General features: G+C 42.8%; 1 protein-coding gene across 14 annotated transcripts; it reads left to right on the forward strand.

The window, feature by feature from the left end:
- Positions 1-680: 680 nt before the first annotated feature.
- Positions 681-13058, forward strand: CUTA (cutA divalent cation tolerance homolog). 14 transcript variants are annotated; one of them, XM_068106925.2, is made up of 8 exons: positions 857-935; positions 3509-3655; positions 3916-3989; positions 6997-7125; positions 9585-9644; positions 11427-11472; positions 12168-12217; positions 12398-13058. In XM_068106925.2, the coding sequence occupies exons 3-8, from the start codon at positions 3934-3936 to the stop codon at positions 12495-12497; spliced, it is 441 nt and encodes a 146-aa protein (XP_067963026.1). In that variant the 5' UTR covers positions 857-935; positions 3509-3655; positions 3916-3933; the 3' UTR covers positions 12498-13058. The 14 variants fall into 14 exon arrangements, with proteins under 14 accessions (XP_067963030.1, XP_078627950.1, XP_078627951.1 ...); XM_068106923.2 differs by lacking the exon at positions 857-935 and adding an exon at positions 1251-1405; XM_068106922.2 differs by lacking the exon at positions 857-935 and adding an exon at positions 1431-1878.
- Positions 13059-22355: the final 9297 nt, after the last annotated feature.

Raw genomic sequence — 22355 nt, forward strand, 5'->3', positions numbered from 1 at the left:
TGTAGACAGGGAGGAGTTTATTGTTGCAATGATAAGTGGAGAGAGAGCAGGGAGGGAGGCCTTGACAAAGCTGGAGGGGATGGGGTCAAGAGTGCAGGTGGCAGTTTTCATTCCTATGAGGAGTTCAGAGAGGTCAGTAGGGGAGACCGGGGAGAATTGAGACAGGGGAGGGGAAGGCAGGATAAGGGGGGGCAGGTGGTTGGAGGGGTAGCGGGTGCGGCGGTGGTCAAGCTGTTGTAGATTATACAGTATTTACCTTCAAGATTTACAATGTAGTGGAGCCTAATGCCCTCCTTTGCCCGACAGTACCTACTACACCTACCTACTACCAACTACCTAACCTACTGATACCATAGTGATGGGTAAAATAGTGGCAAGAGGCTTTGGCTTCGCCGGCTCATTGCGGCTTTGCAGTCAGTACTAGTATTATTACCGGAATGATATTACTATTACTGTACCGTGGACTGTGGTGTGTCGGACAAACCGGAAGTCCGGTTCGGGGGTAACTGTATTTTTGATCCGATAAACCAGTTACACGAGAAAAATAACATAGAAGAAATAAAATTGCTTGCGTAAGGACAACAACGCAAGTGAGAAAGAGGTTTAAATAGGAACGCCATTTTTGACGTTGTGGTGTATACACAGAGTTTTGATAAGCGAGGCTGGTATCATCGGAAAATGCACATACAGTTATAATGTGCGCGCCTTATGGAAGTGATGCGTTTGATTTCTCAATATTTATACCTATCATTATCAATCGGCGTCTTTATGTGATGTCTCAAGCTCCGTAATTTGAAAATTAAATACAGTACTATAATTTTTTCCCTGCCAAGACTTCCATATATATTTAAATAACAACTTAATAAATAAATAAAGATAACGCGCAGGACGCTTGTACATCAGTTCGGGAATCAGTTCGGTTCGGGGATGCGTTGGTATGTTGGTATCTTCTTCATTCACCTATTAATTTATATTCTCCATTGTTTTTTTTAAGGGTACGAATCCCCCACTATTATTACTATTTTTCTTCATTCCCCGATTCTATTCCTCATTGTTGTTGTTTATGGGAGAAATCCCCACTATTATTACTATTCAGTATTCTTCTTCATCCCCGATTATATTCCCCATTGTTGTTTATGGGACGAATCCCCACTATTATTACTATTTTTATTCATTCCCCGATTCTATTCCCCATTGTTGTTGATAAAGGGACAAATCCCCACCGTTATTACGATTCTTCTTCATTCCCCATTGTTGTTGTTTGTGGGACTAATCCTCACTGTTCTTACTAGTCTTCTTCATTCCCCCGATGATTATCCCCATTGTTGTTTATGGGACGAATCCGCTCGTTTTGAGAGCCATTTTGCCCCACGTGTTTAGCGACAAATCTAAGCCCTCTGACAAGGTAACGTGAGCTGTATTTACGAGTTGTGCAGGGAATGAGTAAATGAACAGCAACGACGATGATAAGCGGTTATTTTGGTTTCGCTGTAATAAATCGATATGCTAAACAGTTTTCAGCTGTTCGTGTAGTTCGTGATAGTTGTTTCTCGAAGATTTCCTGTTGACAATCTTCATTGAGGTATAGTTTTAATATAGTATTGGGGTGTCCACCCTTTCGGCATGGTAAGGAAAACAAAAACTTTCTATTCCCAGAGAATAGGTAGACCATGAGAGGGATGTTTGGGGAATGGGGATCTTCCGGTGAAGGAAGGAGTCTTCCGCGGAGTGCGACGTGATGACGTCACGTATCTATAATTAGTGGAGACGTAGAAGGAAAGCACAACCAGGTGCTCGAAGAACGGGAGAACAAACTCGTTCGTTCGTGTGCGTCACGTGACGACAGGTTTGCATCGTATCCAGTAAAACAAAAGTCAGGTGATTGATGCTCTTTCTTCCTATATTATGCAGGTGCGCTATCTCAGTTGGACAGAATTTTGTAACTTGTTCAGTGTGCCGGCGATAGCTCGCCTATTCTGCACAAAGTCAAAGTACACTGTTGGATCTGTAACGTCCACACAACTAACGCCGACATACATTCATGAATCACCTGCCTGCATGTGTCATGTGAAACACCTGTATTGTTTTGACACTTTATACCTGGGTCGGGATTCAAACCCAAGCTAGACAACTCAGAAGTGAGTGTGCATGCCTCTTGGGTGGACAGGCTATGTATGCTACCAGGTTTAATGAATGTAACACGTGTGTGTGTGTGTGTGTGTGTGTGTGTGTGTGTGTGTGTGTGTGTGTGTGTGTGTGTGTGTGTGTGTGTGTGTGTGTGTGTGTGTGTGTGTGTGTGTGTGTGTGTGTGTGTGTGTTCGTTCGCTCGCGTTCTCCTGGACACCAAGATCAGTGTCCATCGTGCCTTGATCAATTCCATATGCGATGCCTTCGCGAGATTCTTGGCATCACCTGGCGAGACAGAAGACCTAACAGTAACACCTCAATCCTAGACCACTGTCGTATCCAAGGAATTGAGTATTTCCTGTTGCAAGCCCAGCTTCACTGCTCAGGACACCTCATTTGCATGGAAGACCAAATATTTCCAGGAACGCTTTTCTATGGACAACTTAAATTTGGTAAATGGTCACGTGGTGGACAAAGAGCGCACTACAACGACGTTTTAAAGTCTACACTCAAGTCTTGTACCATTCCAGTTGTCACTTGGGAACATCAGGCCACAAACAGGTGAGCTTGGCGTTAACATTTGTCCCAAAGACCCGGACCACTTTGAATGAGGGAGAATTGCTATCAAGAGACAGCGGAAGCAAGAAAGGAAAACCTGCCAACGTCCATCTCCGCAAGGACAAGTCTATACTGTGGTGATTGAAGTAGATGCTGTGGGTCCCGCATTGGACTATACAGCCATCACACAACGTACAATGCTTGGTGAGGATGCCAACGAAGCAACGACTCACACCATCATCAAGTGTGTGTAAGTGTATAAGACCCAGAGGCCCCTAAAGACCCCAAAGACCTATAAGGTGCTTTAGATCAGCTTGGGCCCTTGACCATTTAGACCACTTGGACCTTTTTAGATTACAAATAAGGGTGCTCGTAATTGCATTTTTTTTTTGGTATTTGACTTTTTGACCTCGTCCCAGGGAGCGAGGCTCAAAATGATACGGCTCTCGCACCTTCGTGTCATTTTGGGATCCTAACTAACAAGGTTGGTGTAATTTCTGCTCAAGCGTTTGAGGAGATAGCGTGATGGACAGATAGACGGACAGACGTAACGATTACCATATTCCCCTGTTCTGTGTCGCTCTTTTATAAACACCTTGTGTTGGATACAAGGATAATTTATGATGTTTATCAGTTGTTTTTTTTGGCCCCTCAATCTTTTGCTGTTGAATTTTATGGTTATTATCGTATCTTTTACCTTGTTTTACGTAACCCGTGCCCTGTTAAGCTTGCGTAGAGGTACACACACTTGCTTTTTGGCTGTCCAGCCTGGGTTTGAAATCCGACCCAGCCATAACCTGCCAACCCGGTGTTTCCCAAGCAGAAGCATCAGTGTGTGTGTGTGTCGTGCCTCGGATTGACTGAAGGACTCGCAGCACCTGAACAAATTGCAAATTCACGCTCCGACTGACTGCTGGGAAGGCAACGGCAAACCACCCAACCTTCCTTACAGACCGTTTCGGCAACACAGGTGATCTGTCAAGGTGCAACATGTAGGGATTCAACCTTTGGTTTCAGATTTGTACTAGGATTTGACTTTATTGGTTCCATACAGACTTCTCGTTCTTTTTATCCCACTATCTATCTTCATCGGTCCTCTCTACCAACATGTGATGAGCACATGCTCCTCTCGATAAGCATGGAGAAACTTGTCTTTATTTCCATTGGCAGTGCTTAAACCAGGTTGCTAATTGCATATCAAAGTATGATTGGCATTACTCTATCTACCAGGTTCATCTTGTACAGATAATGACGACGAAGCTGCTGCTTCCATCTCTCTCTGTTGCTTGTGTCCTGCTTTCTCAGTGAGTTTGTCCGAACACCTTTTTGACATTAGTTTGGGATTCTAATGAGTGAACTCGTTTCCAGTTTCAAATGGCAGCCGAAAGGTTAAAGTGCATGACAAATTACACAGTCGGTGTATAACATCTAAGCCTTCTTGAAACAGCATTTAGTCCTGGGGTTTAAAAAACATTTTCTTAATTGGAAAGATTATTAACATTTTAATATGACTTTGTAGAAGAGGATAAATAATAGGGCTTGCTGCATCGATCATGTGAATTCACATAGAGCAATGTGTGATTGTTTTACTTATTGTGCTGAAGTTTGTAAATCTGTGGTCTTTTTATTTAATATGGATGTTATTTATTTTGAGAAGTGGGAATAATGTCACCAGCGAATTTCATTGAAGCGAGCAAATCCCGAGATGCACATGTGTCCATGCTTATTGCCAAGCTACCTTGTGTTCTCAGGTACCGAGAGGTGTGTGTGTCTGTGCCCGTCCGCATCTGCAGGCACCCAGATGGCCTACTTTAATATCGTGCCCCTGATGTGTGAAAGGGGTTTCGACAAACGCCGACGAGGCTTTGCTTTGTGAATGATGCTTTCTCCAGTTATTACCTCCGCCACCGATGGAGGTTATGTTTTCACCGCTGTCTGTCTGTTTGTTTGTCTGTGAACAAGATATCTCAAGAAGTTGTGGACGGATTTGGACGAAACCTGGTGGACAGGTTGGGTGTGTGACAATAACGAATTGATTCAATTTTGGTGAACATCTGAATATGGATTCAGATACGAGAATTATAAAATTCTTCAGTGATTCTTCACCACTGAGTGATCGAGCGAAAAGCGATCATATAACATGATATTTAATTAAAATGTTGTGGACGACTTATGACTGAACTAGGTGGATGAGTTGGTTCGGTAACAAGAACAAGCCGATTAGATTTTGGTTCAGGTCCAAATCCAGATATGGCCTCTCAGTGGGTTACAAAACATAAACTGTTCAGCCGGCGGAGGTATGCTCTCTACTGAGTACCGTTCTAGTTACTCCCACCAGGGAGTAATGCATTCGATCATGCGTGCGTGCGTGCGTGCGTGCGTGCGTGCATATGTGTGTTCGAATGTGTGTTTGTGTGTTTGTGAACAAGATATCTTTAAAAGTTCTGAACAGATTTGGATGAAAGTTGGTGGGATGATTGCCCTTGGGATAAGGAAGAATTGATTCGTTTTTGGTGAAGCTCAGGATATTATTCTGGATCCAGGAATTTTTTGAAGGATTTTTTACCATTGGAAGATAGGGCTCCAACTTGACCCACGGTGGGAGTATGCGCTCTACTGAGTGGTGTTCCAGTTACTTTTTATTTGGAAGGGTTATTTGTTTTGCCATGTCAAGGTAGTTTCATTTAGTTAATTCCAACTTCTGCAGTGCTTTTGTTTCCGATATAATAATATATTGTTACGGTCCGTGGATAAGGATGTTGTTTGCCGAGCGAAGGCACCGCGGCCGAACAGTTGTTCCCCGACTAAACCAGATTCACCCAAACGTTGGCCGTATCGCGCCACAGATATTCAATGTGGAAAAGACTAAGACGACGAATGCAAAGAGGAAGAAGAAGAAGACGTACAGAAGAGTAACGGGGTTTATTATTATTTACACACACATAAGCAAAAAGAGCAGTCACGATTATTTACAGGTGACATGAAAACGCAGGTGACACAGTGAAAATTACTAGCTTATACAGACTTAGTTTACTACCCAGGACAGCACGAACAAAACAAACTCACGTACGCAAATGGATGGAAGGGTAGGAATCGTTTGGAGGGATGAGCAGGTGGGATCACAGGGCACAGCGAGCAGGTCCACTCCGGGCGGGAAGCGAGGAGCCGGCAGCTCCTTGTATTCGGCTTCACAGCGCACGCCGGCAGGGTCACTCGGCGGGTTGAAACGGGGCTGGTTGAAGCGGCTCTTTGTCAAAGGCTTTTCGTATCTCTCACGCAACTCCGGTGCTACTCTGAACTCTCTCCCGGTGGACTGCCAACCCTCTTACGCACCTGGACTCATCTGCCGTATCTCTGGTGTAGCTTGTCCCAGCGATCGTCGCACCCTTCTGTCCAAACCTTCAGCGTGGGTCTGACACGCCCTCCTCGGTTTCGGTACCGCCCTCCCCCCCCGTGCTCTGTTTCGTGACCTTGTATGGTAATCCCACGGGCTTGTCTCCTTATTTGGGCATGGCGCCGACGGCACGCCCCTCGTGGCGAGCCACGGGCTTGTTTCCTTATTTGGGCATGGGGCTGAACAGCCCCGCCCTTCGTGGCGCGCCCTGGGCTTGCCTCTCCCTGGCGACCCCGCCCCTCCTGTTCAAACAGAGCACGGAGCACATATTCACTATCGCAGCGAAATGAGAGGGCATGCACCCCACGCTTGTGAACTGCTTTACCCACAGATGGAGAGTTTGGCTGGGAAATGGAATTATTGAAGGGGAGCTATTCTTAATTGATTCGGTGCAATGGAGTATTATTCTAATGGAAGACAAGGCCTTACTCTAAAACACATAATAAGATATAAGCTACTGAACAAGGGTTTTATCGTGTCCTTCAATGTGGTGTTTCATGGAATAACTACCGGGACGCCCTTTTTACCTTTACACAACTCTGGAGGCAGGAGGGGCCATATTCAACAATGTTCATCACCATTTCCAATATAATACAACACAATCAAGAAAATGCAATCCTCATATCCGCAACAATATGTATCCAGCACAAATGGTGGTCCCAGCAGCAATGGTGGCAAAATAGATTGCCTTGTATCACTCTTCCATTACTATCTACACACTTGAAAATAATTCCCCTCTAACTGATAAAGCCAGATACTTCGCTGGAGGTATTTTGTAAATATTTGTTCCAAAATTGATTTCAAAGCATCAGGTTTTGTATTTCAGTGCCTGCAGGTTGTCCTCCACATAACAAAATTGGACAAAGCCCGATGTGGGGGCTTTTCGATGTAATCTTTGTATGTAACGGTATGTGCAGGCTACGAGGTGTGTTAAATTTGAGAACAATGACGACAACTTCCCCAAGCGTTCCACCACCACCACCGGGCACTGTGTCTGCTGCATACGTCACCTGTCCGAATGAGGAAGTGGCTCGCAAACTTGCCAGGTAAGAAGAAATTGAACTTTTCACAACCAACCAATTTCAATTGCAACTCTTGCCTTACCAAGCAGAATAGTTTCGACTTCTGCAAATTTTGAAATCTCAAGGTGCTATTTTACTTGTACGTATATAATATAATATAATGTAATATTTGTATTGTATTAAATAGTGCATATCAGACAATTGTGTGTATGTCTCCTACAGAATGCAGTGCTCTCTTCTTGTGCGGCATTGTCATTTGCAGTGATCGATATATTTTTTTTCTGCTGTTCATATAGCACGATCATATTGAACTATCATTCATAATGACGTTTTTGAAGTTGTTATTTTGGTGGATATTATTATTTTTCTCTCTCTCTCCAAGAACGAAGCTCATGGGAAGAGCAAGGTTAAATTGACAGTAATGTAGTGTGATGACAATGGACTACAACGTGTTTTCTCATTTTTTAAATATAATTTGATAAAATTTCAGGTTCGTCAGTGCACAGCTAACGTGCAGCACCTCATCTTGATAAACAATTTAGTCAATTAATGAGAAACTTTTTTTTATGCCTGGAAGAGGAACGACAGACGTGTTTTTTATTGTAAGGCAGTTGCAGGAGAAGTACATGGAGAAGAGGAAGAAGTTGTTTCGTGGGTTTGTTGATCTGGAGAAAGCATTCGATAGGGTTCCACGCGGAGTATTGACATGGGCATTGAGGAAGTTGGGAGTGGAGGAATGGTTGATCAGAGTAGTGATGATAAAGTACGAGAGAGCGCACACAGCTTTAAGGACGAAGGACGGGAACAGTGGTGAGTTTGAGGTGAAGGTGGGAGTGCATCAGGGGTCGGTACGAACTCCACTACTATATGTAGCTGTGATGGAGGTGCTGGCTCGGAACGTAAAGGAGGGTTTACCGTGGGAGTTGTTGTATGCAGATGATCTGGTGTTGATTGCGGAAAGTATGGATGGACTGAAGGAGAAGATGAACAAGTGGAAGGAATGTATGGAGACAAAAGGTCTGAAGGTGAATATTGGAAAGACGAAGGTGATGGCAAGTGGTAAAGCATGTGGTGAGGTGGAAATAACTGGGAAGTGGCCGTGTGCTGTGTGCTGGAAGGGTGTCGGAGTGAACTCCATTCAATGTACAATGTGTGCTGAGTGGGTTCATCAAAAATGTAGTGGTCTGAGAGGGTCATTAACCAGTGTGGCAGCTACATTCAAATGTAAGGTGTGCACAGAGGGAGCTGCTTTTGGAGGAAATGTTGAGTTGAATCTTGGAGACGACGTGAAGCTGGAAGGTGTGAAAACATTTTGTTACCTCGGAGACATGCTAATTGGAGAAGGTGGATCAGACTCGGCAACGGTTGCTGGAGTGAGATGTGCATGGAAGAAGTTTCGGGAACTGAGTGGCGTGCTGATGAGGAGGGGAGTGTCGTTGAAGCTGAAGGGAAAGGTGTATGCTGCATGTGTGAGAAGTGTTATGATTTATGGGAGCGAGACATGGGTAATGAACGTAGAGCAGCAACGAAGGTTGGAAAGGGTGGAAATGCGAATGGTTCGATGGATGTGCGGAGTATCGTTGAGAGAGAGGAAGACAAATGATGAATTGCGAAAGATGATGGGAATAGAGCCTGTGATTGATGCTGTGAAGAGGAACAGGTTGTTATGGTTTGGTCATGTGTTGAGGAAGGATGAAAGTGACTGGTTGAGAAGAGTGATGGAAATGAATGTAGAAGGAAGCAGAGGATGGGGAAGACCGAGAAAGACTTGGCTAAAGATGGTGGAAGAAGAAATGCGGGCAAGGGGGTTAACAAAGAGAGATGCAGAAAATAGGGCAAAATGGAGAAGATTGTCATGGGGCCCGCAAGGCTCACCCCCGCTCTTGCAGGGAAAATGGCCTTAAAATGCATGTTGTGTGTTGTTGTGTAATGAGAAAGGTATTCCAAAAACTCTCAATTTGATGCTCATTTCCAGGTTAATCTTATTGTTTTCACACACATTTAAGAGCAATGGAGGAGATTATACATTCAGAGTGGGACATGAAAGGTGGACTTGGGGATGTCATGTAACATGTGATTAAAACTCGTTAACCTGGTGGTGTAATGATTGGAGCTTCCTCTCTGAATCTGGCAGGTCGGGGGTTTGAATTTAACCACAGTCTAGTCGTCCCAAAGACTTTCAAAACAGTAGTGCTGCTTCTTTGCTTGACACTCAGCATTTGAAAAGGATAGAATACAGACAAACAACCATAGGTTGTGGCAACCATTGTGCAGGCTTGATGGGTCTAGTGGCCTCCTTCTGCGTTGAAGTTCTTCTAAAATAAAAACATGGACGTTAGATGGAATATATTGATTAAATGGGATTGCAAAAGAGGTAACTCCAACTCCATGTGTGGTGTGTGATGGGAAAGACCAAAGATCACGTCGCCGTCACATTAACCATTTTGTTGATGGACAAGATATGTTTGTGTTTTCTTTTTCAGGGGACTTGTTGAAGGAAAGCTGGCTGCTTGTGTCAACATTATTCCACAAATAAAATCCATGTGAGTTTGTCTCAGAAGCACAGATACATTTATAAAACCACTTGTACCCTTCATCCCATGTATTTATCATCAAAACCATCATGTAGTACATGGTGTTCAGTAACTCGGTGGAGGATGTGATTTTTATTTGTCAATAACATGCAATGTTATTTTACATTTTCATATATCTTGTGTGATAAGATGTATGTTGTCCCGAGTGTGCTTCACTTGCGGTCTGGCGGCCATTTTGAATAAAATAAACATTGCCCAATATTTGAAACGAGGTATTGAATCCTGCTAAGTCAAGCATTATAATGTACATTATTTTTTGGTGTACAAGTTGATATTTCTTTCCCCGGAAGCCCGGGCCTCGACTTGTTCTCAGATAGACTTATCTCTGGGTTAAGACATCGAATTACATAAATGAAATTATTTTGCAAAACGTGATATTTTCTGAAATAAATTATATAATTGATCATTTAAACCCCAATCCATAAATCGTTGCCTGGAACATTTGCTGCCTGGGTGAGCAACTAAATGTTAATCTGCTCACTGACGCATGCAAAATTATCGAATGAATAACAAGCATGCACTCACCAATTACTTTTGATCCATCGCTTTCAATCCTAATCATACATATCCATCCTGACTATGTCATCTCAAAAATGCCTCCCGTAAAGTCAAGCGAGTCATACACGGCAACTTTTAAGTTGGACGTTGTGATGTTTGCTGAGGAAAATGGTGGAAATATGCCTGCATACAGGAAATGCAGTGTGATTGAGAAATGTTCTTGGGGGAAATGAAAAGGGGAATGAAAGAGTGAAGGTGAGCAGAGAGCCTAGATTTTGGCAGTTTAACCATAAGAGGGTTGCTGGCAGATCTTGTGCGACCTGTAGGAATATTTGGGGGACAGAGCACAGAGAGAGCTGGAGGAGCAAGGCCGGAGAGCAGTCGGTAGAAGACAGAAAGACCACCACCTGCCTGCGGTGAGTGAGTGAAAGGCCCTCGGAGTTGGCTTCATCGCAGGAGATTCCAATGATTCTGAAAGCTTTGGTTTCAACAGCGTGAAGCCGAGCTCGGTGTGAGGCAGGAGCACCAGCCCAGAGGGGGGAACTGTATTCCATTGAGTGTTGCCCCTCTCATTAATATTTGGGCACATGCATATATCCAAGGTGGTTGTGAAAGCTAAATGCTAACTGCAAATATACTGCTACAAGTTTTCTTTGAAATGCTTTATTGTTTGTACAGAAATCTGGCGCATTGTTTTGCTTTTATCCAAGCTATGGAATTTGAGAGAGTTTAACTTGGCTTCCTTAAGAGCTCGTCATTATAATATGCCCCAATTGGCCGTAACAATTGAATAAATAAATAAATGGTTGGGTTGAATTACAAAAGTGATGACACTGCAAATAAAATTTATGATACTGCTGAATTATTGGCTTCATTTAAATATAAGAATTTACAAAAAAATCAAATTGAAAGCACCTCCAACTTGCATCGTTGCCCCAGCAATAAAGGCCTCAGCTTTGATATGTTGAGTACTCTTCAAGGGCAAAGATGGGGGTGGAGGGCATCACTTGACTTCATTACAAAGATGGTGAGACCCAATGTCCTTTTCATCATTGTTGTCTTGTAGGTATTTTACCTGCAGGACTGAAATGTCATACCTGAGCTTTGCCTTTTGGGTAACTCCACAAATTGGTGGTGCTTCCTTTTTTGCATTTTGATCTTCCCAACTACAAACAGTTTTTCTCCTTGTTTTTATTGTAAAGCATCACTAAGTTTTCCTTGTTTTTCTTTTAGTTACGAGTGGCAGGGAAAGATTGAAGAAGATTCAGAAGTGCTCATGGTCAGTCTTTCTTTGCTCAAACGTTCATGGTTTGGTTGATATGTCACTCATACCGCAATGCAAACGAGAATGCCAAAAAAGTTGTGGACGGATTTCGGACGAAATTTTGTGGACAGGTTGGATGTGTGACAAGGACGAATTGATCAGATTTTGTTGAAGATCCAGATCCGGGTGCAGAAACTAGAATTTTAAAGTGATTCTTCACCATTGAGAGATGGGGCCAAAAACGATATGTAGCAGGATATATCTCAAAACGTTTTGGACAGATTTGGACAAAACTTGGTGGACAGGTTGGGTTTGTGACCAGGAAGAACTGATTCGGTTTTGGTGAAGATTCGAATCTGGATCTGGATACGAGGTTTTTATTTTATTTTCTAAGAGATTTTTCAACCTTTGAGAAATGGGGCTAAAACGATTTATAGCATAATATTTCAAAAAGGTGTGGACAAGTTGTGACAAAATTTGGTGGATGAGTTGGTTTGGTGCCAAGAAAACGCCGATTAGATTTTGGTTCAGGACCGGATCCAGATCTGGCCTATCGGTGGGATACAAAACATAAACTGTTCAGCCTGGCGGAGGTATGCGCTCGACCGAGTGTCGTTCTCGTTTAATGTGTACTTGTTAGGCCATATTTTAGCTCCAGTACGCTAGTTCTTCATTTTACAACGCCGTGACAATCTGTATTGCCATTTCAGATGATAAAGACGAGGACTACTAAAGTACCTCAAGTGACACAATATGTGAAGTGAGTACAGTTTTCCGAGATCTCTCAAGACTTTTACATTACTCCCTGAAATGAAATGAAAATGGTAACTCGAACTGTAGTGTTTTCTCACAAGCCCACTTCCTGGATGTGCGTAACGCACGAATAAGAAACGATTGAATCTTTCCTTCGCTTTTTCTCTTTTCCTAATCCCAACCACAGGAAACACCATCCATACGATGTGTGTGAAGTCATTTCGCATCCAATTCAAGATGGAAATCCGGATTATCTTTCCTGGGTCACCACGGTTGTCCCAGAATGAGGGCGTCAAAACTATCTCATGTTTTTCTTGATTGGCAGCTGACTGAACCCCACAGAAAGACAATTGATGAGTACTGTATTGTGAAAAGGCAAGGAAACACAAAATAATGTTATTTGTAAAAAAAAATAAAGCAGCTGTTTAATGATCTTCTGTGCGATACATGTTTGGTGTTGGTGTTGCCAAGCAGCCATACCTGGTGTTGGGCTAGCAGCTAGGGTGCCAGCTTAGGATCCTAGGATCCTGGGTTCGAATCCCGGTCGATCGCTGAATTAACACCAGGGGGGTTGACTCAGCCTGTCATCCTTCCGAGGTCGGCTAATTGAGTACCAGTTCACTGGTAATTCCCTGCTTGTCGTAAAAGGCGACAAAAAGGGTTGGCGGCAGGAAGGGCATCTGGCCGTAAAACATTGCTTCAAAAAGGGGACCAAAAAACAACAACAAACACGGTCCCCGAAAAAGGCCAACCCCCGCTTTGCGGGGAAAAATGGCCTCTAAAGGTGTTTTTTGTTTTTTTGTGCGATACATGTTTGGACAGTTTGAATAAACTTTCCTTGCAATATGGTTGTCTGACCTTCCTGAAGTTTTCTTTTTTGCATCGAATATTGTTTCATGTTATGCAAGCAGTTGTTATACACAACAAGCAGCATGAGTTAATATTGCAAGCAGAGAAACTTTTCCTGCGGCCACTTGAAACCACCAAATGCACCACCTGAGGGTGTTAAAAATGATGGTGTCGAGGCCTGTGCCAAGTACAATTAGCACCACTAAAACTACTTGCATGATGAACGGTATAAATTACTCAGGACTCGAGGTGAACAAACTCAATCATATCTCGTTGTAAAGTCATTCGTAGGATCTTAAAACATTGAAATTTATGAATCTTCTCCTTTGCACTGGGTGCCAGGTTGGAATTACACAATGCAATCTCCACAATGGTAGATAATTATTTTCAAAGAACTTGTGTGTGTTGTAAGTCTTCTTCTTCTTTTGTATGCAGTACAAGGCCACAGGGTGGCATCATCGGTTCAGGGCCTGACTGTGCAGCTGATGCAACCAACACCTTCCATAGACAATAAATAGACAAAAACATTTTAATAAACATTTCCGAGAAAAATATGTCGTAAAGGATATCTCTTTTAAAATGTCATTTTGTACTTTGACAACTGGCAACGGTACCTGCCCTACGGATGGGGCTTCAATTGGGAGGCCCAAATGAAAAGGCAACATATCAGAATTTGAAGGTGTTGTGGATCGAATTAATTTAGCCTTGAAGGATAGAGAGACTCAAAAATTAGTGTCCAGACCACTGATCTGTATATACTACTGGATAGAGCATCGGCTAATAGGCTTGTACAAAGCTGTGAAGCCGGCGCGCGACAGCGGCGGCCATCTTGCCACTCGCACAAGGAGGCGCGGCCTGTGTCAGTTCCTGGCGTTTGCACAACTGTGGAATGAACTACCTCGTAACATCGCAACTGAAAGTCACTCAACAAGCTGTTTTAGAAAGAAACCTAGATTATACGTGAAAAATTTTCAGAATTACACTTTGTAAATATATACAAAGTGTCATTTTCAAAACTCAATGATTGACAGACAATGTATATGTTTATGTATTTGGCACGCCAATGTTCTCTTGTAATATCCTTTCGTTTTATTGTTCTTAACTCTCAATGTAATTCTTCAAATTAATGTTTATTTGTACGTTCCAGGTTAGCAGCTCGAAAACTCAATTCTGATTGATTTTTTTGCCAACCTTCCTCACAATTCCAACGCAAATTTCTTGTCCATGTTTGTGTTTTTCTCAAATAATTCTCGATTTAAGTATGAATTTAGTGTATAATCCAAATTGCTTGAAAATAAAGCATTATTATTAATATTTACTAATTTTTCAAAGATTTTATCATCCTTGATACAATAAATTAGTCCACAATTTAAGGGCATTGTGGTCAACGCTGTTCTCACGGAATACTTTCTCCAGGATGTCTATATGTGATGGTTTCAATGTTGGGTCATTTACTCATTCTATGTCAAGAATTTATCAGTTGACAACAAACAAAGTCTTCTGAAAGACAAATTAAACATAAAAAGCTTAAAGTTGGAATAAAAAGGCACCTTTTATTACAAAGCCTCAATTAATAATAATAATATTGACCGACATATGTAGTGTGCCCTTTTCAAAGAGGCTCAACAAAAGAAACAAACATTTTGTCACCAAAATCATCATTGAACAAGTGTCTTCAGTTTGTTCTTGTGGTAATGCGTTTGATTGGCGACCGCCAGGTCAGGGTTTCGACACCCTCTGTCGTGGGTATGTTTCACACTTCATCTCATTACCCAGACAGTTCTCTGGCCCGGTTTGGCACACAGATTGCAGAAATGTGGCCTAAAGTCCCACACGTTTCATTTCGCTCAGATACTGATGTAGGAGGTATGCCCGACTTCCTCTGGGAATGGTTCCACAATGTGGGTGCCACGTCGGAGAAGGCACGACCACCAAAAGTCACCGCCACATGTTGTTTCACAGCAAGCAGGTAATCCCTAGACTAGACAGCACCACAGCCGACATGCCTGACCGAACACTGCAGTGAACAACCAGAGGATTAGCTGGAGTACTGTCACACCACCAAGCGAGCATTATCCATTCAGTTCACTCAAGACTCATTGTTGCTTCCCAGTATTCTTTCACAGAACAAATTTGCACAAAGAAACAATCCAGATCTAAACAATTATCCTACAATATAATCCACATTTGAAGTAAAATTGATCCACATATTCAGATGATATGGTGACAAAATGCGATGATGCACAGGATACAAAAAGCACAAAATGCTGACATTTGAAGGAGCCAAAAAGAGCAGCCTGTCAGTGCTCCATTGTCTCCCAGTTGCAAACAACAAACACAAAGAAGAGAATACAGTCAATACACTATTTGAAATCACTTGTTAGTCACAAGCATAAGGTGAACAAATTTAATGAGAGGCAAGAGCACATCTTGAATGCAGAACGCTTCAGAAGTATTTCTTGAAGTACATAAAAACATCATAATTTAAAATGGGTACATGGCAAGCATAGTTAGTTAAACTTAGTTGCATACATGTGTGCATATGTCGACCAATCATGTTAATTTACATACCATAGTCCTTTCAAAAGGAACATCTGATATGCAAAAATTGTGAAATAAAAACAAAATTACTGGTGTTTGAAGAGAATTAGCTTGGTGAGCCGCTTGCGCACATTGGGCCCCGTGATCTGCTCATTCAGCTGCTTCGTCAGATGATGCATTCGTATCTTGATGTAACAAGAGGACAAACACTTGACAAGAAGGTGGACATGGTTGCATTCTGGAGAACCACTGAGCACGTGCTCATCCAACCTGTCAAAAACACCCCGCTGACATACTTCACCCAACACGGTTGACATGATGGCAGGAGCAATCCTCTTGGACTGTGGTAGAGCACCTTCAGTGGTGTGCAGCATCCTCTGTATGCACTGCTCTGTGGCAGTACACACTGTGATCACATCAGCCGCCACCCTCACAAGACCTCCTCTATTCTTTCTGTCCAAAAGAAGACAACCAGTGGCAACACCACCGTCAGTCATCGCATCTATACACTCTGGACATGACAAACGCTTGGCAGCCATACGAACAACATATCCAGCTATGTAGCATATGACTTCTTCCTTGTAGAGGGATAGCCTTCCAATGTCGGGGATATGAGCATAATCATGGTCGTGATGAGGAGCAGATGGGTGAGGCTCCATGCCATACTTCCTCACCAGCAACATGTCTTGACAGATCTCTGACTCTGGTTCCCTGTGCACACTGGAGACATGAAGAACGCCGGTTGTATCCTGGGCAATACAATTTCCACCAAGTGCGGATATCTCGTGGCGAATCAAAAGTCGCTTGTACAGAGCAGTGAACTGCTTGGAGGTGGGGTTGTTGTTCATACCTCCAGCCGCTCGTACAGCACAGAAGAACAACTCCAGATGGTCTTGGCTTGTTTTGTACGTCAGCAAGTACTTCAGTTTTGGTTCTGCAGCACCAACAAGAGATTCATACATATCTTGAAGACTCCTGATCGCCACGAGAAATCCAACAAAGGCTGTTTTTCTTGGGGTTTCGTACATTGGCTTGCCATGAACATCTTTCAGCGACGATACATATGTGAAGGCGTTTCTCAGAAAGGGACGCCACTGAGGCTCGTTGCGGGGATGCATTGGTGCCTTGTAGTTGCGGGCCAAGGGATTTCTCGAGTTCATTATATCAAATAAATGATCAAATGTACGTATGAACTCGACCGTTGCTTCACAGCCTTCAAACTTCTTCAGCTTCAAATCTTTATCGCAAAACTCCAGTGCATCAGCCACACTGCTGCTGAGAGTTTGGGCTGCCAAGTTGACTTTCATCTTTTGCTTGTCCCAGTGGATGTGTGCCGACCTCAGCTTGTTACCAGCTCTGAGCCCCTCCTCCTCTTGCAGCACGTGTAGACGTTCAATGTAAGACCAACAAATCTTCCCTCCCGATCCATCAACCAAAATTCCCTTGGATGCAAGTGTGTTTCTCACCAGTTTCAACATATGACATATGTCAAGAAGGACACTCACACGCAACTCCGGTTTACTGGGATGAGGGAATGAGGGATCCAACCGAGCAATGTCCATATTTGCCCCCAGCTGCTTCAACATGGTCATGTGACATGATGGTCCATCACATGTAAGAGAGGCAACTTCAACGTCAATGTCACACAGCTTCTGTATGCACTGCATCACCAAATTGGCCCTTTCAGCAGCTGACATGCCATGTATCAAAAAATAGCCAACTGGAACTTTCCAATTGCTGTTTAATGACACAACCATGAGAACAAGTGCATCAGTTGCAACAGGAGTTGAATCATCGCATACATCTGTTCCAATGTCAACATAGCCACGCAGCTTATCACCATCCCAACTGACGTGCTTTCTGATGGACATTTCATCGAGCATGAGGGCACAAACAACACGTCTCTTTTCAGCTTCAGCCTCCTTCACTTTCAGTTGTAAGGCCACAAAGGATTCTTGTGTGAATCCCGGTTCACCACTGATACAACTGTACCACTTCCTGATGACTGCAGGGTGTGGCAATGCCATGTCAAAAGTTTTGCGTACATACATGTAGGCTTTGGTTGAATAGAATTGAAGGGTCAGAGCAAATGCTCTGAGTGCAGGAGGATACGTCTTCCTTGTCACCTTGCCACTTTTCTTGTTTTGGAGCATTCTTTCCATTATTCCAGAAGGAACATCAGAGAAGGTCTTTGCCAACTGGTCAGCTCCATTCTCAGAGAGCAGCTGCTCATCACAAAGTGCTTGAACAACTGTGGTCAAATATTTGACTTTCCTCCGGCAGCGACGTGATTTCTGCTGTGTCAATTTGAGCTTTTTCTTGACGCTACAAAGATTGTCATGCACAGAGTCCAGTTTACGTTTCACACTCCGTGGACTGGCAGTTACAGCATATGTGTGATCAGCACCAGTCGTTGCTGCAAGCTTTGATGGGCTGGTGATGATTGATGTACTGAGTGTGTTGTCCAGTGGCTCTTGCAGATTGACCAGTGCTTCTTGCGGGAAAGACCGTGGTTTGGGTGGCTTTCGCTTCCTTTCATCCTGGAAATCCATCAGAATAATAGATCAGAATTAATTATGAACGAAGAAATTATACAAGATTATTTATTTGGGATGTTCTTGAGAAAAGAGATGGTGGAAAAGTATTGATAGGTTGCTGATGTTGATATGTTTGCAAAATTTATATATTTGACACATCAATTGGCATGTAAGTAGACAAGTGTGAAAATCACTGCTGGTAGTGACAGCTACAACATGACACTATTTATATCTCAGTTACTCCACCACAACATGAAACTCTTGTATTATGTACCTTCTGCAGGTGGGTCGGAAAATCAAATATGGTTGGCAGGGAATTTTCTCGGAGTCTTGTGGTCTGACCTGTCCTGTCAAAACATGAGTCATCAAAGTGGTCTGAGCAAAGGACAGACTTCTTTGAAGGTTTCCATTTGTCACGTTTCACATTCACAACCCATTTCTGGAGAACATCTGGACGACTGAATGGAAATCTGAAAAAAATATTTTCAAGAAATTAGCCGATAGTCATGAAAGTACAACTCGAAGCAACAATTTACAACATATTCAATATGTAAGGCTCAACATACTAGCCATATAAACACTCAATTACCATGTACTTATACAGAATCAGTTATTGGTTTCAAAGTTTAACTGCATTGAGTTTTGCAACTTAGAATCATCCAGGGTCATCATCCAGGGTCCAGGGCCAGGGAATCATCCAGGGAGGCAACATTATTAGACGGGACCATGCTATTTATACTCGTCCTCGATAACTATATATCGATAAAGACTTTGGGTCAAACTTAGCCCTGAGGGACCGCATATTGATGAAATATGTCCCGGCTCAGTGACTTTGCGCACTCTGCGGTTGAGTCAAACTAGTTCTGAAGTTCAGTAGTTGAAACTTGAATCCAGATCACAGTTGTGCAAACATCATAATTTAACATTCAAATTCAACGTTTTTTAAATAAAACATTCTCAAATAAATGTTAATTTTCAGTATTTACAGATGAAATGTCTTTCCACATCCTCGTATTTGTCTCTTTGTGCAATTAATTAATAGCAGCACAAGCCGGCATTTCATAATACGTTAGCGGAGCGTGTTGACGAAAAATTTATGCGAGTGGCAACATGGCGTCCAGTGGCCGGGCGCTGACTTCAACTCAAGCGCCCGACCCGCTATCCAGTAGTATATACAGATCAGTGGTCCAGACTTGTTCAGAAGACAATCGACTTTTTAAAATGAAACGTGGAGGACTTTGCTTATGATACAAGTAAGATATACATCAAAGAATACAGAAAACCACTTGGCACGAATCCATATCCCCCCCAAAAAACACACACACAAACACAACAATTCTGAAGCAAAATCTTGAAGCATTTGTGCAGCACAGCCTTTCTTATACTTGTGAAGGAAAAGAGAATGGGGCTGGCCCTGGGTGAGGGGAGGAGAGAGAGGAAGGGGGGAACTAGATAAGAAAAGTTGCAAGAGATTCAAGCGTGATGAAGGCAATCTGGTTTTGTCCATTCCTTTCATCATGGGAGAGATTTTGGGTTACAGAAAATACAATTTTCAGTTATTGTGCAGCATACAGTTATATCCTAATACATTTCCCATTTTGTCTCAGAACATTCCCATAACCCACAGTTGTGTTGGCTTGAAAGAAAGTGTGCAATTCCTTTGATACTGTGGAATAATAAAATATTCACATATATTGACAGCTGTTAGAGTTATGACATATGACAGTTATTACAGAATGTGATATTGTGTAAAGAAGTGTTTGACCGTGCAGCTGAGCAAAAGCCTTGGGACTGGAGCCGAGATGATTAAAGGCAGCATCTGTTCCTGTCAAAATAACCTTTGCCCATAAATGGATAACACCAGGCTCGTGTTCACTTGAGCCATGGAAATAGGACAGGAATGCGCTATCTGTAGGATGGCTTTTGTCATCTCTCTTCAAATCCAGGCGCTGGGCAATTCCTTCTCTCCAGGTCATGAGAAAGTGACCTTCCTCGATAGGCACCTGTCCCAAAGAGCTTGTAGGGCTCTCTAGACGGGAAACAGATGCCTCTGGGCACGTCTCGATGTCTGGGAGACTATTTTCCTGGCTGAACTCTGCATTCCAATGCTCTTGAGATCAAAGGAGTTTTTGCTTTATAACCAAGAGGCTCTGAACTAGAGAGACTGTTCAACTGAGAGAGAAACTGGAAGGATGGTTCAACTGATCAACGGAGAAAGGACAAGAGTGCGAGCTCCAGACACGACCGGCAGAACGAGATTATGACGCGTTGTTAAGATCTAGAATTAGTACGTTTATTTTATGCAACAAGCTCTCTAAAAGTTTCAATAAAACATTGACTTGCGGAAACACGTTTTGAGTTTCTTTGGGTAAACTGGTTGAGAGGTTGCTCAGTGGGAGTTCAGTAGTAGATCAATATTCTCCTACAAATTGGTGGCCGTACGGGGACATCAACTGTGACGTTCGCCAGGAAAAGGTGAGCTTTTACAGAACGATATAAAGAACCTGCTCAGTTATGTTTTGTATTTATTAGAAATGTGGTCGGTGGGCGAAATCCACAACGCATGCAGATGCAAAAAGCCCTGTATTATTAGTATACTACAGATGTACACACATCTCAGAAATGGTGCCATGAATTTTTTTGTGTTTTTTTTTTCTCTCGTGTTTTTCTTTTCTTTTTTTTGAAGTCCAAAGACCCACTATTGAGACCTTTTTGTCTCTAGTACAGGTGCTGTGCTCGTGTCCTTTTTTATGAAGAACCACTGATATGGTGTACTACTGTAAAATGATGTAAATAAGGTCGACCTGGGGACTGGGGTGTACATACATTTTAATACGGACAAAATGGCGATTTTTGTTACGTTTAACGTTGTTTGAGGTAAAGTCCTGAGATATCTGCTCGTTCCCTTTTTGTTTGCTGATTCGAAATTACGTTGAGTTCCTATGGTTGAGACTTCTATGGTATTCCTATAGTATTCCTATGGTGAGCTCCCTTTATTTTGATTTGGTCACGGTGGACGAGCGGATAAAATGATGAATGCTGTGGCAGGAGCAATAAAAAGCGATTTGTTAAATTTTTAAATTTTTTAAAAACGATTATTCGCTATTTTGACGACTTTTTGTAAATACTAGGGCATGCCCGTACTATATCTATATCTAAAATTATATCCCCCCCCCTCTATTTACATGAAATGGTTTGGTCCAAAGCGAACGGCTTGCGAGTGGTGACAATCCCCCCCCCTCTATTTACATGCAATGGTTTGGTCCAAAGCGAACGGCTTCCGGAGTTTGGTAAAGAAATCGCCATCGCGTGCACAAACGCGCAGGAAAGCGAATGAATCGCAAATTCGTTTTTATTAGTTGTAAAACATAGTTTAACGCCAACATAGTTTGCAAACGTGAAATAAATGAATACGCTCTCAAATGTGCCATCCGAGGCAGAGTGTGCCCGCCACGTTCGGCACACGCGATCGTTCGCTGCTCTCTGATTGGTTGAATCGTTTTTTGGACATAGCTCGGTAAGTAATTGTCCGATTAATATGAAACCTTGAAAAGGCACATCCTCGGGTCCCCAGCAATATACCTGGCAAGTTAAAAGTATATCGGACCCGTGGTTGTCGAGAAACAGCGGTCACAGACAAACAAACAAACGTACAGACAGACAGACAGAGATTACTGGAATTATAGATAGATGTATACTGATTAGTCAGGAAGTGCGTGGCTTGATAGCCCTGCGGGCGGTTTGGACGCGCGTCTGCACTTTTATGCACATTTGTGTGTGTGATTGGCCAAATGTGCTCCTACGAACACAGAAAATTAGAATCTTACGATGTTCTGACAGGGAATGAACTGATGACGTGCACCGTCAATTCATTTTTCCATGTAAGACAGTCATGACATGTATGACAGTCATGTAAGATTCGCACACACTAATGGCGGTAATTGCATCCCGCCACTAGCTTAGATTGACGTGCAGGCTAGTCACTATGACAACCGCGTGGGGACTGGTGTGCAAATGCCTCCAGGTGTATTTGTGTTAATTGTTGTATTTGTAGATCTGTTGCCCCAATTTGAGCCGTGTGCTCGGGAGGGCACAAATTACGTACGGGATCGGAATTTTTTTTCTCTTTTCTCAAATGTACACTCTGTTTTGTTTTTTTTGTCCCTGTCCCATTTTCTCACTCTCTCACTCCCTCTCTCTCTCCCTCTATCCCTTACA

This window comes from Myxine glutinosa, chromosome 2 (genome assembly GCF_964187855.1).
Source record: "Myxine glutinosa chromosome 2, kmMyxGlut1.1, whole genome shotgun sequence".
Lineage (NCBI taxonomy): Eukaryota > Metazoa > Chordata > Myxini > Myxiniformes > Myxinidae > Myxine > Myxine glutinosa.

Coding starts and splice junctions, on each gene's coding strand:
- CUTA (XM_068106925.2), top strand. CDS start 3,934: ATGACGACGAAGCTGCTGCTTCCATCTCTCTCTGTTGCTTGTGTCCTG. Junction 3,990..6,996: donor GCTTGTGTCCTGCTTTCTCA/GTGAGTTTGTCC, acceptor CGGTATGTGCAG/GCTACGAGGTGTGTTAAATT. Junction 11,473..12,167: donor AAGATTCAGAAGTGCTCATG/GTCAGTCTTTCT, acceptor TTGCCATTTCAG/ATGATAAAGACGAGGACTAC.